At 33.3% G+C, this 20032-nt stretch overlaps 1 protein-coding gene across 1 annotated transcript; it reads left to right on the top strand.

Moving 5' to 3' along the window:
- Positions 1 to 7074: 7074 nt before the first annotated feature.
- On the top strand, positions 7075 to 10914 carry LOC143079395 (uncharacterized). Its single transcript, XM_076254698.1, has 2 exons — positions 7075 to 7226; positions 10378 to 10914. The coding sequence occupies exons 1-2, from the start codon at positions 7214 to 7216 to the stop codon at positions 10761 to 10763; spliced, it is 399 nt and encodes a 132-aa protein (XP_076110813.1). The 5' UTR covers positions 7075 to 7213; the 3' UTR covers positions 10764 to 10914.
- The last annotated feature ends 9118 nt before the right edge of the window (positions 10915 to 20032 follow it).

The raw sequence follows: 20032 nt of genomic DNA, 5'->3' as shown, positions 1-20032 counted from the left end.
GCGGGATTTATCCCCGACGAAGAGTCGAAATAAGCTAGCCAAGATCCTAGCTAGGGATTTTCTTTGTGGTACTCTATTTCTGAGCTAATATCTGACAAATCGTACAGGAGTGAGTTGTCTTTTTTTGTTAGTGTTGGAAAGTTGGTAAGTTCAAGTTGTTGAGAGACGCCTCCAGCAATATTAGAGCACCATATCGGTCGTCCAGTCTCTCCCATAGTCTGTGTAGGCATCTTGTTAGGTCGTTGACACTTGATGCCCTTAAACTCATGGCATGTTTAACAGACTCTGGTCATAGCAATTTAATAAGTAGGTATATCTGTTCCGAGTCTGAAACTTGTAATTCGTCTATGGCGTTTTTAAAGCTGGCTTTTCATGTGTTGAAGGATTCTGCCTGGTCGTTAAAGCTTGTTAGCCGGTCGAGCAGCAGGTTGTTGCGTAGGAGAAATCTGGTTATCTCTAATCTATCTCTAAGGATTGATTTGTTGCAGATGTGCAGAAGGGGTCTCTTTTATAACGCCCTTTTTTTTTACTATGCCAGTTTAAAACTGTTTCAAGATCTGGTGACTTAGCATGTGCAGGTAAGACAGCATGTGTCTCTGACGGCAAGTTCAATGTCACCGATGGTACAAACTCAGGTGCTTCATGACTTAGTTTAACAGGAGTTTGTTTTTTCTTTAGAGGGCCTGTCACTTTCTGTTCGGCGGTCGGTACAGCATGATTGTTTATGAATTCTTGAACCCGATGGAGCAGGACTTCTGTCTCATTAGGAAGATCGGCCAACGCTTGACTGGCATCGTACTCCAGGATACGATCCTCGGCTTCTGCGGCTGCGGCTTCTCTCTGTGCTTCGAGAAGGTTCAAATTGGCATTTATGTCAGCTTTTTCCGGTTTATACGCGCAGCCTCTTGTTCTAATTGAGCTTTCCTGAGTATTACCTTTTGTTCCAATTGAGCATTTCTTTGTGCGGCTTCCTGTTCAGATTGAGTTTTTCTATGAGCGGCGTTCTGTTCAGATTGCATGGCTAAGCTAGACATGTCAGACACGTTGGAGCTTCCACTGTGTGATGTTTCTTTTCCTTTGGATGTCTTTGTTTTTGTGGATCAGCCTTTACATTCGACGGGTTGTCCACAGGCTGTCCAGCATGTAGTTGCAGCTCCGCTTCTGTTTGGAGTTTTGTTTCCTAACGTTCGGTGTCGTCTTGCAATTGGCGTTCTGCGTGATCAGAATCGATATTTCCTAATCAACTAACGGATAATAAGATTAAAATAAACTGTTGCCAACGTTAGTGGTGTGTTGCCTGTTGCACACAAGTTTTGTTGCGCACTGTCAGTGTAACAGTACGAACTTTGCTACGTTGTCGTTCCTGGTCTGAATATGTATAGCCAGGTTGTCGTCAATTTATTGTACGTCAAGGGATGACGCGTTCATGCAGGGCTCAACAGATGCATGTTATAGAACTAACGTGGAGTGGCGTTATCTGTGAGACACAACAGGCAATTGTAGACTTTTTACTGTAATGGCTATTATGTTTAACTCGACGATTGGGCTCAAGCAAGAAAGACTATCAGCATGATCAGGTGCTGATACTTTATTCCTAGACCAATCTAACAAATTGTAAAAAGCGGAAAATACAAAATAAATACAATTTTACAATGTGTTGAATTAATGTTAAAATGTATGAAATGTCATAAATAATTGATAGCACAGGCCGTTGAATGCGAGAAAATGTTGTACTTTCAAGAGCAGTAGTGATTTCCATGAGTTCACGGAGAAAATGTTCAAATATGTGTAGTGCAACTTGAAGGCTTCAGATGCAATGTTAAAAAGTTAACTCACTCTGTGGTTAGCCACGAATTGTGTTAAAGATGACGTTTGTCCTTCGAAAGTTCCACAGTACTAATATGACTTTTCAAAAGTGGGGGCAAAGGGGTTCCAATAACAGCAAAACAGTAAATTGATTTGGCTTAAAACAGATTATAAGGAATTGAAAAGGGACAATAACAGATAAAAGTAAATGAAATTTTAAAATCAGTACGGTCCAGGATCAATCCAGTATATCTTATTATATAACTGGTTGTATGGACCTAGTAAGGCCTTAACAGAGACCTGTATATACATTTTAATTGTGATCCTCATCAGGAATCCCTTGCCACATGTTTTCCTTTTTGTTAAATAAATAATTGATATGAATTTCATATGTACGCATGGGGATACAAGGAATATTATCCCCATATATATGTAAAATTCAAATTCGAACAATTCTTAATAATCAAGAAAAAGGGACATATGGTGTTGTACACAACATATATCATAGGTGTTTATGTTAAGGTCGTATGGACATTGTGAGAACAGGCCTATGTCCATACGACCCTAACATAAACACCTTTGATATATGTTGTTGTACACAACATATATCAAAGGTGTTTATGTTAAGGTCGTATGGACATCAACATATATCAAAGGTGTTTATGTTAAGGTCGTATGGACATAGGCCTGTTCTCATCAGGTATCCATATGTCCCTTTTTCTTATAATTTTGTACAAATTATGATTTGCAGCAAAAAAAATATACAATGTACAATTAGTACACATTTCGCCTCAAGTTCACTTAAAACTTGTATAATAATTTATAGTATGGATGATGTTGAATTTTGCTAAAAAAAAATTACAAGTTTCTGTTTTTGTTAAAGGAATATTTTCAAATCAAGGGCATTTGATAGATAAGTTTTTGTGGTGGTTTGGTATTGTTTTCTAATTTTTCAAGAAAATGAAGCCAGTGACACCTTATATTAATTTGATTTTTAGAACTTCTTTTCAGAAAAGCAATTTATAGAATGGATTTTGTTATAAACAAACACTATAGAACTTTTATTCAATGACCACATAATAAACCTTAGTTATAAAATACAAAAATACCCAGATGAAGACAGGAAATGTAGTTGATACATGCATGCCAGTTACATCAAGGAATTGCATATTTAAATATACAATTCCATGGTTACATGTACAAATAATTCTGATAATATAATAGAAATTGGCTCAAGTGTCTATTCTGATAATATAATAGAAATTGGCTCAAGTGTCTATTCTGATAATATAATAGAAATTGGCCCGAGTGACAATTTGGATGACACCAAGTGAAACATAAATCATGTATCTTCTGTGAAATTATTTAATATGGAGAATTTGGGTACCATATTGGAACAGCTGTAGGGTTTTTAAAAGGATGATTGTCGAGAAATTAAATTGAAGTTGTTAAATCAAATCAAATACTGTATTGCCATATAAATCAAAAACATGATCTGTGACAAACACAACATATATACAGAGCAAACAATCTTCAAAATAAACAAAACGTCAATAAAATAACACATCTTTGTTTGCAGCAACAGTTTCTGAACTTCAACTTTCGCTATGTCATGTATGTGAAACAGTTAAAAAGCTTTAAGAAAACTGGTGGTCAGGGTTCTCTTTCATGTAAATGCAAAGAGGGATAGTAGCACTTCTAAATGTAGATGCTAAAAGCAAAAGGTGTTGTGTAATTTCCAAAGCCATTATTCACTCACATGCTCAAAAAATGATACAAAACTATTTTTGTAGTTTGTAAATAATGATAAAAGGAGAAGTGGTATGATTGCCAATGAGACAACTCTCAAAAGGAGAACAAATGATAAAGAAATTTACAAATATAGCTTATTATACGGCCTTCAACAATGAGCAAACCCATACCCATAGTAAGCTAACAAGGACCTGAAATGACAGATGTAAAACAAGAATCAAACGAGAAAACTTACGGCCCAATTTAACTACAATACAATGAACAAAAACATTAGTAACACAGCCACAAACGACAACCACTGAACTACAGGCTCCTGACTTTGGACAGACACATACAGAATGTGGCGGGGTTTAACATGTTAGTTGTCGCCCAACCCTCCCCTAACATGGGACAGTGGTGTAACAGTACAACATAAGGTTTGAAAACACAGTTATTTCGTACTTGCATTTCTTTTAGACAATAAATGAAAATAAAAATAATCCCTCCTGCGCTTTCTCAGTTATATTTTTACAGTCTGTTGTCCTACTTTTCGGACAAATTATATCAAAATTATAGAAAACTTCATCAGATCTACCTCTATATCTTAAATATTGTAAAAGCGCAAATTTCCTTTTATAAAAAACGCAAATGTCCATTTAAAAAAGTACAAACGTCCAATGTAAAAGCGCAAATGTCCTAGGTCATCAAACTCGCATGGAAAATTATAAGTAATTAAGGTGGTTTTTCAGGAAACTTTAAACAGCATTAAACCAACAGTCATTCAAAATGCATGCATAATAAAAATCCAATACCTTAAATACACATTAAATTGAACGAAAAACTACATACAAAAACCATATATCTGAATATTTTTTTAGTTATCTGGAAAGTTACTTTTGACGACGGATCTTGATTGTTTCTGTGGGGCTTCTTTCTCATGGATATGGATCACTCACGGAAAAAAAATGGAAAATTGACGAAACTAATTTGACTTTTATGTATAGCATAGTCCGAATTATATTCTTAAAAGAATTTAAATTCACAAACTTGTTATTTTGCACCAAACATTGCTGTGATATGCCTTTTTAAAATATGATTGAAAATCGTAAATGTTCAAGTAAAATTCTATTTGCAATTGCTGACCAACATTGATAAAAAAAAAATAAGCAATGAACAGTATACTTCTGACAGATATTTGGTTCTCCTTGAAAAATACTGGGTCATAACATATCTTAATTACAATCCCGAGTAATCTGAATATATTTATTCAGAAATGCACAATATATGTGTATAAAGTATAAGACTGCAAGAAAAAATGAAGAAAAAAATGGTCGTATATTGCTATCACGTCGTCGTCGTCAGCGTCGACGAAGACAAATGTTTTCCGGATAATAAGTTTGTTTAAGTAAATAGAAATCAATCAAATTTTAACACAAGATTTATAACCACTAAAGAAAGGTTAGAATTGATTGGTTTTTTTTTGGGGGGGGGGGGGGGGTTATGGTCTTAACTGTTTAGGAATTAGGAGCCAAAAAGGGGGTCGAAATAAACATTTTTGTAGTTTCCAGTCCTTAAGTGTATGAATCTCTCTGAAATTATACCACAAGTTTCCAAACTATAAAAGGGATGGTTATGATTTGCTCGGAGGGGTAGGTGGAGGGAGGTGTTATGGCTCAAACCGTTTAGGAATTAGAGGCAAAAAAGAGGGAAAAACAAGGGTTTCTTGGTTAATGGTCAATTAAGACAATTTGAAACCAGTGTAAGGAAGGTAATCCAAATATATTAAGGTAATCCAGACATGTTTGATTACCTCCCTTACACTGCTTTAAAATTATGTGTAAAGATTTTTTTTCCCGTATCAGTTTTCAGAAATTAAAAAGAAAAAAAGTTTGGGATACATTTTTCTTTTCTTGAGGTTGGGGTCAGTATGCAACAGCATAGTATATTGCACAAAACAACAAAAAAGGAGGGTATTTTTTTTAATTTTTGGAGGGGGTGGGGCAATTCGCAACAGCGTAGTGCAAAAGCAAAAAAATAAGTATAAATTCAAATTATATAACTAAATTTTTAGTTCTTTGACTACAGTTGTTCTGTGTCAGAAACCTATTATGTGTCAAATATTTAGTTTCATTCCAAATTCAGACCTGAATCAAGCGTGAATAGTGTGTCCATTTTTGTCCGAACGGTTCAGGGTTGGACCTCTGCGGTCGTATCCAACTGCGTTCGGCGAAGCAATTTAATAAAGACTTAAATATAATTTTATATACACATTAAGTTGTGAATATGGTGAAACTGATCCTCAAAATAAGTTTAAACTGCCCTGGTGTGGAATAAATTTGTGTTAAATTGATCATACTTCTTAATTTACTTATTTCAATCAGTTTTAAATATTGTATACTGCCTTAGCTTAATGATAACATATATAATAATATCTGTTGAAATTTGTTTGCTGGGCATTAATTTACCGTAATTTACCAATTATGGATTTGGTAATTTCCGCTAAAAGACGAAGTTTACCGAATGATCTCATCATACATCAATCTCATCATACAACAAAAAACGTATAATGTTGTGATCACTTCATATAATGTTGTGAGCACTTCATATAATGTTTTGACCACTTCATATAATGTTGTGACCACTGCATATAATGTTTGGACCACTGCGTATAATGTTGTGAGCACTTAATATAATGTTGTGAGCACTTAATATAATGTTGTGAGCACTGCATAATGGTGTGAGCACTGCATATAATGCTGTGAGCAGTGCATATAATGCTGTGAGCACTGCATATAATGTTGTGATCACTTAATATAATGTTGTGAACACTTAATATAATGTTGTAAGCACTGCATATAATGTTGTGAGAACTGCATATAATGATGTGAGCACTGCATATAATGATGTGAGCACTGCATATAATGTTGTGAGCACTAAATATAATGTTGTGAGCACTGAATATAATGTTGTGAGCACTTTATATAATGTTGTGAGCACTGCATATAATGGCGTGAGCACTGCATATAATGTTGTGATCACTCAGATATAATGCTGATCATTAACATAAGGCAGTCATGGCGTTCCATAAGTAAGGGATGTTTTGAAACTTCGATTATCAAACAAATTGATTATAAAAACCCCAAATACAATGTAACATTTGTTTTTACTTTAACTGCTAAAAAACCTATTATATTTGTCATCAAACGCAGCTCCGCGTTAAAGCCGTTTGACACCTTCCTTTGAAATTATTTATAGAACTTTAATAAAGCGTAGGTCAGTTGATTAGTAATCACGTTGATTCTATAAAACTGACTGTTTTATATACTTCGAATGTTAAAAAAAGATAGAATGGTCTCTTCTGATACTTAAATATGTTGAAGTCAACCCATGCTTTGCAAATTTTAGGGGGGGGGGGCGCACGCCTGCCAAACTCCCCCCCCCCCCCCCCGCCTAAATCTGCCCCTGGGTTCATCTTAGCATAAAGTCGGGTGAACATCTCGCCTACAACCCTACAACGTCGTGTAGTTCAGATATGTTTAAATATCCGCGTATTATTGACAATCAAAATATAACTTGACTAAGGTCAATATGGTATACACCTGAGTGCGGTTGCTAAGTAGTTGTTTACACGCCAGTAACGCACCTGATCGCTTGGTCTGACTAAACGGGATATAATATGACTGAAGAAGGTAAGTTGTTCTTAAACAGAATATCAAATTACTGATTTAATTGTTCGAAAGTACTCTGTAAACAATTCAATGACATCGAAAATAGAAGTGTAATAAGTCTTAAAAATCAAGATCTGTCACAAAATCGCACGTATTGATTTATTTGACATCTTGTTTACTGTATATTTTTCTCGCTTGAGTTTCACATGGTTTCAAGTTGTCAAATCAATTGAAACAAATCTCTTTATAATATTTATTTTTTTACTTGTCAGGGCCAATTTTATATTTTTATTTTTTTTCTCAGTGAAATATCCATCATAGTGTGCTTGACACGAAAACGAGGACGGACCAATAAAAGAACTCCCTATTATTATCTTTACTAAACTATACCGTATCTCAGCTTATTGTTTTACACATATTTTGTGTGCTTTTGTTTGTTATGACATCATATCGTATTTTCAAACATGAAAAATATCTATAAATACTCGGTCATGATGGCAATTTTGGAAGATTTAATCAAAGTGTCCAATAGTGATTCTTCGAAGATATATTTTAAAAGAAAGTACTCGTTGTACCGTTGCAAATATTGGGTTATTTTAAGAAATACCATTGTTCGGACATTTAAAAAGTCGTGTGATCAGGCGAATTAAAAATCATTGGCAGTTGATTTTTTGCCGACTGATTAGATTTCTCTGTCGTCTTGGTTGTCTTGGTTTGTGAAAAATAAGTGACGGAAAAGACACGGTTAAAGAAAGGTATGAGAGTATTGATATGCAGGAAACGTTCATTTAAAGATAGTTCATTCATTTGTATAAGCATGGGAGTCTCATTCAGACTGGATAATATTGACGGTAATTTACAGTTTAATAACCATTTGTTAATGCACTTCAAAGAAAATGTGTTTATTGTTTAGGTTGGGGACAATTTTGCTTTAGGTTGGTGATAATGTTCCAACTTTATGATATATTATATGTTTTTATATCTCTTGAGCTATGCCAATGTTACCATTTTCATGTATGGATCCACACCTATACAATCGAGGTCTGAAGTGACAGGAGGACTCGCGTAATTGGATCTAGTATATTTTACATTTTCAGGGTTCTCACTTAGGCGAAGCCATCAGTCATAGATTCATGAAAATCTGTCTGGACTCACAATTTTTAAAACTGGCGAGTCTAAAGATGCATGGAGATTGAAAAAAAATAATCGTATAAATTGAACACACAAATCATCATTTTATAGCAAAAGTTTAAAAGTAATCAGAAATTAATTTCATTCCATTGCTCTATAATTTATAGGCCATTGAGAACAACATAATAAATTAAATGCAATAAAATATACTGTTGGACTCACCATGGCCAAAAATGACAATTCCTGGACTGGCCTTAACAATCCTTAAGAGAGAACCATGCATTTTAATGAAATTGCAGTTCGACTGCATTTTTATAGGATGTCGTTGTCAGCGTCGCTGTCGTCCAAAGACACATTGGTTTTCCAAACAATTACTTTTGTTAAAGTGAAAGGATCTCTATGAAATTTTACCAGAAGGTTCGATACTAAAAAAGATTTGGGATTAATTTTAGGGGTTATGGTACAAATATTTAGGGTCAAAACAAGCGTTATTATAGTTTCCGGACAATAACCTGTGTTAGTATGTAGATCACTCTGAAATTGTGCTGCAATGTACCATTCAACATATGGAAGGCTTTGATTGAGTTTAGGAATAATTGCTCCAAGGGTGATTTCAAAAATAAATAAGGGGATTTTTCGGACGTAGTCGGTATAGTCGGTATAGTTTCGGTTTGTGCCCTTTGAACTTAAGGACGCTTAACTATGGCAACAGAATACGCATGCTAGAAAATCCTTTCTGTGATTGGACAAAATGCTGTCATGGTGGGTGATTTGGTTGTGTTTGAAAAAACGTCTCGTTAATTATATCGTGATGGAAAGCAAGTGAAAAACTATAAATATTTGAACTAGATCTTACAAAGATTTATATTTTTATTAAAATAATTGTTTCTCCAATAGCTCTTTGTATCCGTGACAGCTGTTTATTCGGGAAAATTATATATTTTTTATGTATACTTTGTTGTACATGACTTTGTTGTACTTTGTTGTACATGACTTTTAGAACGCACCTACGCATGTGAGATTTCCGCGGGGTTTTGGTGAATGTAAACAGAAAGATACGAGAACCAAGAATACTGAACCCAAACATAGAAAACGTTATTTAAATGGTATATTTGTGCTTCTGAAGGTTATCGAAATGATAGTTTTAAACATAATTATACTCAAATTTAAATACGTCGGATATCTTTTTTAAAGATAGTTCTTGTTTTTCTTGAAATTTTCCATATTTTTATTGATTATTTCTGATTTAGCAGGATGTGTAAATCATTGTATTAAGTATTCTGCAATAGCAAGAAATTTTTAATTGCATAGTTTTTCGCAACAGAAAGAAATCTTCAGTTGCATAGTATTGCGTAATAGTAAAAAGTCTTCGATTACACAGTATTGCGCAAAAGCAAGACATATCCGTTTGCACAGATTTGAGTAATAAAATTTAATATTGAGCGATAGCAATATATCTTAAATTGCTGAATATTGCACAATAGCAAGAGATCTTCAATTGCTAAATATTGCGCAATAGCAAGAAACATTTTATTGCCAAGCATTGCTCAGAAGCACAATATTGCACAATATAACAGAATGACGCAAAACACAGTATTGCGCAATAGCAGGAAATCTTCAATTGAAAAACAATATACTTATTGTAACCCTTTTCAAATTTTTCGGATTATTCACCACATTTATTTTGTGTCAGAAACCTATATTATGTTAAAAATTTGAGCACAATCCAAATTTAGACTATCGATCAAGCTTGAATATTGTGTCCAAACTTGCACCCACCAACTGTTCAGGGTTAGACCTCTATGGTCTTATGAGGTTGCGCTCGGCGAAGCATTTATTTGAGGATGCATCACAGCTGAAAGGGTATAAGGTAAAAATCTGTGAAGTCAAATTATTTTACAACAATGATGTATATATATATATATGCAATTTCTTTGGGAATTTAAAATGACGTGGTTAATTTATTGTCTTTAACTGACAATAATTAAGCTTCCTGTCAATGTGCTGTAATAAATAAAAATATCATGGTTTTTCTTTATAGCGGGAACTGCAACTGGAAAGAGCAAGGAAAATGCTGTATTGAAAGATGGAAGTCTGGCTGTATTGGCGAGAGTCGTCGGTGTCAAACAACTTAAAGGATTAATGTTGGCCATGTACTTAAATATACCGAACACATCTATTATTAATTTGATTAATGAACAATGCCCAGAAACCGGATTATCAGATGCAAATGACAAAGTGATGATTGAAACAACACAGAAATGTTTGTTGTATTGGAAACAAATTCGATCAAATTCAAAAGACAAGGATAAACTTAAGGAACTTAAAACAGCTTTGGAAAAGTTAGGAGAGGAAGACATCAGAAAGGTTATCGAGGATAAAGCAGCTGACAATTTAGAATTAACAGCCGACGCTTTTTCAGAGTGAATGTTTCTTTTCTGTATTCATTTTTTTTCATTATGACACAATGAACTTTTTAGATACAATATAGTTTTGCTGTCTAAGCATTGCAAATCTGTGATATATGAAAAATATTTAACCTATGTAAATTCAAAAATAAAATGATAATATATGTCTGGGTAAGACTTGTTTTAAAAGAGAGACGAAATATACCATTCAAACTCGTAATTCGAAAATAAACTGAAAACACATTGGCTGAAAACGAAAAATACAAGTAAATAAACAATTGTACAAAAACACAACATAGAAATCTAGACTGAGCAACACGAAGCCAACCGAAAACTGCGTGCGAGTCTCGGGTGCTCCGGAAGGGTAGGCAGATATACTTAATGCATATAATTTACCGAATTAGATAACACTGTTATCAGAATTAGCTATATTACTATAATTAATGTGAATAATTTTGCCACAAAAAATACACGGTTATAGAGTTGTAGTTTACAGCAAGGTTAACCGGGATGTCTGTGGTATTAAAATTTTGTTTCACTTGCAATGAAAGTCGTAGAAGGCAAACATTGCTAGTTATTAATTTTTTGACCGTGACAGCAGCATACCGGTATAATAGCATTGCCTACAATTTTACAATTCAGTGGTAAAGTTTAAGCTCTCAGAATTAGGTCTGTTTCTCAGTTGTTTTACATGATTAACTATTTATATGGTACTCGGATTGATTTGAATGAGTCACATATATTTGTTAAATAGGCATAAATACCTGGCTTAACATTTTGTACAGAGACGTACAATTTGACTGCTAGACACTCGAATCAAAGAGGTTAACAAGATCAAATAAACCACGAAATAAGAGAGCCTTGACAACACACAATTTCAAGTGAGTTTGCCAAATATAGCTAAGGGAATCTAACCCTATGGTTGAAAATTCGTAATATTTTGTATTTCTAAAAATTCAAAGTTAATTTTGAAAATAGTTAAATGATCATTCTGACACATGCGTGCAGAGGGATGTTTGTTCATCAGTAATCAACAGTGCAGTTCAACCCTATTTGGTATAATAATGATCAATAATTGCTAACTAAGTCAGACGTGGAATTAAGGGAATACACATATGGTAACTGCAGACTTAGACGTCTGCCCTAGATCTGCACCTGGAAGCCAGGGCAAAAAGTATTCGCCAAACGGAGCGATGCAAATAAAAATCTGCGTGTAGTCTGCTGCAGGGACCGCTAAAGGCATTCTGAACTTTCTAAAACGCAAATTTTTCTTTAATTATTTTTCGACAACAATTTGGTCACAAGGCAAACTATAATGAATACTTTTTAGCTTTTGGGGACGACATCGAAAGACAGAGAACTAGGATAAAGCAAAAATCTGTATTCCCATAATCAAGTGAGGGGCTGCTGTTGTTGTTTGTTATTTAGTTTTGGCTTCGTGGAAAAACATTATACCTGTCTATTATGGTTTTTGTCTCGCATTGACTTAGTCAAAAAGCGAGATAAAGGTATGCTGTTTCCGGCGTCGGCAACGTCAACAATGTTTTAATTTGTAATTAAGGGCATACGATACAGTATAAAAAAGGTATGTAAAGTATGAAAAGGATAAAACATATAATTTATACTTAGGAACATTACCGTATAAGACAGTGAAAATCAATTTACACTCAGGACTCATCAGCAGGCAGCACAGACTTTAAAAAAAGTGTCACAAAACCACAATGTAGCATCATATTTTTAGTAGCACGAGTATCATTGTTTAACTAAATTTAAGCTTTTTTTATTTGGCTTTTGGACAAAAAATGTTTGGCTCAGGTGCAAACTCCTTTTGCTGACAGTTTTTATCGTATTACTTGATCTGTGTTTTGTGGTAATAACTTAAGCATTGTGTATAAGTTTGATAACATTTGGTTGAGGATAATTTAAGTAAAGGGAATGGAAACTATCTTTTTTGTAATTTTTACCGAGAATGACCTTGAGGTCACTCCGATGTATTGTTATCGCTTAAATTTCCATCATGCATAAATTAGTCAAATTAGTTTTGGGTTTTCAACACCAGTGAAAAAAAGTGCATTTTCATATCTGCGATTTCTGTTCTCCGGTTGTACAATGTTTCAACAAAATATGGAATCATTTCAGTTGTTGATTTAGTGGTGAAAATTTGACTGAATTATATCTTAATAAATACAATTTTATATGTTTAATTGGTGTTTAAGAAAGAGGTCAGGTGCTCTTGTTCATTCGTAAAATTATCGTTCATTCATAAATTTATCGTAAAATGAAAATCACTACACAGGTGTAGTGTAAATGACCACCTGTAAACTAAAAATAGCGGTCTCACTAATAACGACAAGAAGAATTTTAGCGACAAGAAGCGTCAAGAATGGACAAGAAGAATAAATTAAGCGACAAGAAGACTATTTAGCGACATGAAAACTTCTCGTATCGCATGAGGATGACACATATCAAATGAACAATTATGTGTGGGACTTAGTTTTAAGAAATGATGTCAAAGTAACACTATGAAAATATTTTTAGTAAGCTGAAATATATATTTATTTTTTACATGTTTATGTCTTGTAAGTTATTTTATTTCTGTCCCATTTTTCAACATTAGCGTCTCGAAAGGTGAAATGTTTTAACTGAATGGTTAATTTAAATTAATTATGAAATTGTAATATTAAATAAACAAAAGTAATTATTGCCCAGTTACAAACACTACCAGGGGATAATCCATAATTATCCCCAACAATAGCCTGGTAAACTTGTTGTCTCCTTGTGAAATATAAAACATATTTTATTGCTATAAAGTCAAAACCTTCTTGCTTTTTACTAGACAACCATGTCCTGTGAGGTTTAATTCTTATATATGTAGATGAAAAATAAAAGTCCCCAAAAGATTAACATGGCAGCAATTGCTTTTACAGCCTTTAAGGCTTTGATTTTTTTTTTTACAGAAGAGTGTCCACCATGCACTTGCACGCACTGCAATATAATAATAGTAGAATAGAATTATCATAAACAAATAGATGAAAATTATATACACATGCAATCGTAATATTAATAATATATATAACAACTGAAACCAGTGTATTCTCTACGACTATTATTATATAAGTATAATAGTCCAAGGTATACTGATTTCTTGCACTACAATATAATAGTTATTACGGTGAGGTTGAATTTCCTGTCATTTATTCATCATCCAAGCACGAACTTGTATCAGAAAAACATATCTCTGTAAATTAACCCCAGTTTCAGGAATAGAGATGTGATCTGTTTCTGTGACATGTGCTTTTAACCATCCACAAGAACCTGCGGTCATCCGATGTTCAGTACTTCAGTACTTTGATTACATTTATAAGAGGGGATAACTCTAGAACGGATAGGGTGACGCTACCAAAATTATAACTTGATATGAATTTGGTAGTAATAAGCATTGTGCAAAGTTTCATAACATTTGAATGAGGCAAATTCAAGATAGAGAAGGGGAACCTAAAAAAAATCCATTTATAAAGGGGCAGACAACTCTAGAACAGTTAAAGTGGTGCTGGTGGTAATAAGCATTGTGTATAAGTTTGATAAAATTAGATTGAGGCAAACTAATTCAGAGAACCGAAAAAAAATAGCAGTTTTTCAATTTTTATGAGGCATAAGTCTAGAACGGTAAAAGTGACGACACCAAAATTAAAACTTGATCTGTGTTTTGTGGTAATAAGCATGGTGTTTAAGTTTGATAACATTAGGTTTGAGACTAACTAAAGTAAGAGAACGGAAACAAAAAAATCAGCATTTTTTCCATTTTTAAAGGGGCATAACTCTAAAACGGTAAAAGTGACGCCACCAAAATTCAAACTTGATTAGAGTTTTATGGTAATAAGCATTGTGTATAAGTTTGAGAACAGAAACCATTTTTGGACGTACGTACGTACTGACAGACGCAATCTAATTAAAAACCGATCTCTCATCGCTCCTGTTTCTGATATGTCCCACGCGATATATCAGAAACAGGAGCGATGAGAGATCGGTTTTTAATTAGATTGTGACAGACGGACAATGGTAAAACTTAATCGACCCCCTCCGCTACGGCATGGACATAACAAAGCTTTATTACACGAATCATTTTGGTGAATTGAATTATTATTATTGATAATCAGCACTTCTGTCATTAGAGAAATGTTATTGAGAACCAGAACAAACATTTTTTTCTACATAAAGTATAACGTTAAAACTTTTATTTTGCGTAAATTGTTTTCCTTTACACCTGTAGTGAAATACAATAAAATATATGTCATTGAATTCCCTACATATTTTTTTCAATTAAGACCACCGTAGTTAGGACTGTCCTAAGATAGCTTTGTTTTACATCCTTAGACATGTCTCAGACACGTCCTAAGACCATCCTAAATAATGTCCTAAGACCTCAGAATTATAAGTCTTTCTAGTACTTATACATAAGGATGCCTCCCATAGTCCTTCAACTTGCTTAGTTAGACCATCATCAAATGAGCTGGAGCTAGGCAAGATGTGGGTTCCTGATATGCTTTTGGTGCCAGCTTTCGAAATTTATCCATCTGAAATTAATATGTTCTTCCTCAGCTGGAAAGAAATAGTCTCCACGAATGGCAGTGTTTCCGCTGAATATCCCCTGGACGTTCTCAGACTCCTCGCTTCCTGATTTTCGCTCCCAGCCGCTGCTGGTATAGTGGTTCTATTTAAAGATGCATATGACGACTCCAGGTTATGGGAATTCCCCAAGTTGTTTATATCTTCACAATGCTGACTTCCGGTTGAAGTGAAAGTAGAAACAGCTACCTCTTCCTGTCAAGTATTTAGGTTGTACCACTAAAAGAGAGTTCACCTTCATGTTTAAAGCAGACACATTCTGCTGGAGAGACTGTACGGTCGCCGATAGTCTCGAAACTAAGTTTATAAGAGTTCTTCCCTCCTTTGATGAAGTGGTAGTTGAAGCCACGTGTTCCTCTTGAATGCGAACTGATGCATCATGGGAGTGCGCACCACCATAGATAGATAGATAATTTTATAAACCAATCATGGTGTCCAAAGAGCTATACAATCAAATGAATTACAAAATAAAGCACAAGAAAATGATTAGAATGATTAAAGTACATTTAAAAAAAAAAAAACAAACACATGAATAAACATTTACACTGATTAACCTGATATAAACCAAGTTATTGACAAAACATAGTTGTTATGGGTGCCACTGTGACCTGGAGAAATTACATAATTCTTTATAGTTCTAGGTCTATGGGAGACAACTCCTGATCAATTTTATTTCCTATATATATATATATATATAATATATATCTATTTTTTTTTCTATTTTTTTTCAAACAACAATATTTTCTATAATTTTCTTTCGTTCTTCATAAAGTGTGTGCAATAAATTAGATAAGTTTGAATTAACAAACAAATCTTCAGATGAAAGAATCCAAACAAATTTCATTTCATCAGATAATCTTGAAAAATTTTTAAAGTTAGAATTTAAATAGATCGAGTATCTTTTAGAACAGGACATTTTAAAAGAAAATGTAGTTCGTCTTCAACTGCGTTCTTACATAGCTTACACTTTCTGTCGTCTTCAGCTTTAATTCTAATATACCTCCCTCTTTCGATTTCAAGATCATGACAGCTAGTTCTAAATCTTGTGATTATTTGCCCGTCTTTTTTTGAATTCATTTTTAAATATGGTTCAAACATAAAAATATTTTTAAATTTCTGTAAGTTCTTAATTTAGTGCCAGATTGTAACTTAGTACACTTCCCAGAATTGCTTTCTAAACACATATAAAGTAGTTGCTTCATCTGCTATGTCTCACTCTGAAATATCCACTGTTTCCGTTCACGGTTGTATTGTCACTATGAGAAGAGTCTTCAGCACTTTTAAGAATTTTCACTAAAGTCAACCTTTTAGCGTTTTTTGGCACTTTAAGTTTTAATCTACTGACTTCTTGACGAAGTGACTTTAGTCTTAATAGAGTCCAATTTTCTTTCAAAACCGGGTCGTTTTGTGGTTGTCCCTTAGATCTGCGTCTGACCGGACCCATAACGGGAAGAAAAAAAAACCCAATCACTTGGATAAGTTGACCAACGAAGTCGTTATTAACCGAACTTAAAAACAGGTACAAAAATTAATATCCATGGTAAGAACGCAACTCCTACTATGAATGTTCTTCCAGATGACCAGTCCAAAGAAAAAACGTATTATAATCCACTAAAAATATATGTTCATTTTTGATTCACAATTAAAATAAAACCATATAATACATGTCTCTGATAAAACTGTACACTTTGAAGAGAACAAAAAGTAAAATTGTTTGAATAAATTATCCACAAGTAAAAATATGACTGCTAACAGTGCAACAATGCTCAAGGTACCAGTCTTGTATTACAACTCAAGTTTGATAATCATGACTGATTTCCAAATTTTGCCTGTTTTCAGAAAGGGGTACTGCTTTAATAGTGGGGTTATTTTTATTAATACAACTAAACAGTTCTTTTAAAAGCACTTCTTTTCCTGTCTGCGGCACTGCATGGTTAATTAAATTTCATATTTGGGTTAAAAAGTTGTTTAAAAAGTAGAATTTCTCTAAAACTATCCATCATGACAAGGATTTTTGTGATTAGGTGTGACAAGTAATCAATATTCTTACCATAAACACCAACTTGAGTATTCATTTTGTTTTTTCTTGATTTTTATTGCAAATTTTATATGCATTGGGGTGTCAAGTACAGTCTAAAAACCATGATATAGTAGGCATGTATACAGACCTGTATAGTCAAAAAGGGAAAGATATGGTGTTTGTTGTGTTTAGATAGTTGTATTGTAGCATATTCTTCAATATGAAAAAGTTTTGGGTAGTTTTTTTAATTTGACTTAAACAAGAGGCCCACTTGGGTAGATTTCGTGGAAAAAAGGGGGAGGGGTAAACTATTGAATGTGGTTTAATCAAAGAAAAAAATAGATAAAAATACTCTTCTAGCTTCACAGTATCCAAATAATAAGAAAACATTCATAAAGATAGACTAGAATGAGATTTACAGATCATTTGATAATCATGACTGATTTCCAAATTTTGCCTGTTTTCAGAAAGGGGTACTGCTTTAATAGTGGGGTTATTTTTATTAATACAACTAAACAGTTCTTTTAATAGCATTTTTTATGTTCAAATATGACTACTTAATGAAACTAAGTGAATGATTTATTTTTTGAAGACATGTCATTATTGTTATCTAGGGTAAATTTTTCATATGTTCACTGTGCAAGGAAGTAGCTCATGTGGACTTTAGTGTGCCCAGAATGACAAAACATCATGATTTAAGGACTTTTTAAGTGAAAACAATCATGCGGTATCAAGTTACACTGAAAAAACTGAAATTATGTAATAATTATGCTTTTTTTTTATACTAGACACCATTCAAAAGTATTTATAGATATAAAGCACAACAGTTTGAGTCAAATTGAGATATTGATGGTATAACATACATGATTTTCAATTAAAAAGAACATAGAAAGATTTTTTTCTCTATGAAATCTTCTTCTTGTGATGAAATTTCTAGTTGCGCAATTTTATTGAAAATCAGTGCAAAGTTGAAGAGACAGCTACATACAAAAGTAATTTTTTTCTTTAGGGTTATTATTTTTATGGCTCAATTGTTGACATTAAGGTAGAATATGTATAAAATGAACATTTGGTGAAAAGATTTTCATAAAATGTTCACTTTGCATGAGTCTATACTTCTTTTCCTGTCTGCGGCACTGCATGGTTAATTGAAAATTTCATATTTGGGTTAAAAAGTTGTTTAAAAAGTAGAATTTCTCTAAAACTATCCATCATGACAAGGATTTTTGTGATTAGGTGTGACAAGTAATTAATATTCTTACCAAAAACACCAACTTGAGTATTCATTTTGTTTTTTCTTGATTTTTATTGCAAATTTTATATGCATTGGGGTGTCAAGTAAAGTCTAAAAACCATGATATAGTAGGCACAGTATACAGACCTGTATAGTCAAAAAGGGAAAGATATGGTATTTGTTGTGTTTAGATAGTTGTATTGTAGCATATTCTTCAATATGAAAAAGTTTTGGGTAGTTTTTCAATTGACTTAAACAAGAGGCCGACTTGGGTAGATTTCATGGAAAAAAGGGGGAGGGGTTAAACTATTGAATGTGGTTCAATCAAAGAAAAAGAAAAAAGAAAATTAATAGATAAGAGTACTCTTCTAGCTTCACAGTATCCAAATAATAAGAAAACATTCATAAAGATAGACTAGAATGAGATTTACAGATCATTTGATAATCATGACTGATTTCCAAATTTTGCCTGTTTTCAGAAAGGGGTACTGCTTTAATAGTGGGGTTATTTTTATTAATACAACTAAACAGTTCTTTTAATAGCATTTTTTATGTTCAAATATGACTACTTAATGAAACTAAGTGAATGATTTATTTTTTGAAGACATGTCATTATTGTTATAGGGTAAATTTATTCATATGTTCACTGCAAGGAAGTAACTGCTTTAATAGTGGGGTTATTTTTATTAATACAACTAAACAGTTCTTTAAATAGCATTTTTTATGTTCAAATATGACTCCTTAATGAAACTAAGTGAATGATTTATTTTCAAAACATGGAGGAAAACAAAATAGTCCATTTTTTTCTGAATTTTTTTTCTGGACTCAATTTTTTCTGTTTGATTATAGGTTTATGGTGAATTGAAACATATATATAGATTTAAAAAAATATCTTGCATCTTTTTGGGATATCAATCCTGGAAAGTGGAAGGATATCATGTTTACTGGAAGTGGTGTGGTCTTATAGTAAAAACAGCAAACAGAAAGTAGAAAAAAAATGTTTTGACTTCAGGGTTACGTAACTTTTTATTGTTCGTTGCATGACCCACTTTTTCTTCGATTAAATCACAATTTCACATTAGTACATACATGATATGAACATGAAATTTTTTTTCTATGTAGCATTTTTTATTTTTTTATTTTCAAAAATCAGCTGTTTAGCATGTAAGCCTATGGAGCAGACAATTACAAGACTGCAACCTGCATATCAAACTGGCCATTCTATCAAAATTATATACAGATGTTTCTCTGATAACACCCATGCTGTCACCGAGCTGATCTAATACCTATGATCTAATACCTATCCCTCAATCTCTTAATTAAAACAAAACTGCCAAGCTGCCAAGCTGCTAAGCTGACCTTATCATTAATGGAAAAAAACAGGGGAAGCTCAACCCAAGGAATTTAT

Source organism: Mytilus galloprovincialis, chromosome 1, assembly GCF_965363235.1.
Source record: "Mytilus galloprovincialis chromosome 1, xbMytGall1.hap1.1, whole genome shotgun sequence".
NCBI classification, from domain to species: Eukaryota; Metazoa; Mollusca; class Bivalvia; order Mytilida; family Mytilidae; genus Mytilus; species Mytilus galloprovincialis.
Note: the sequence above shows the minus strand (reverse complement) of the source record. Positions and strands in the feature narration are given on the sequence as shown.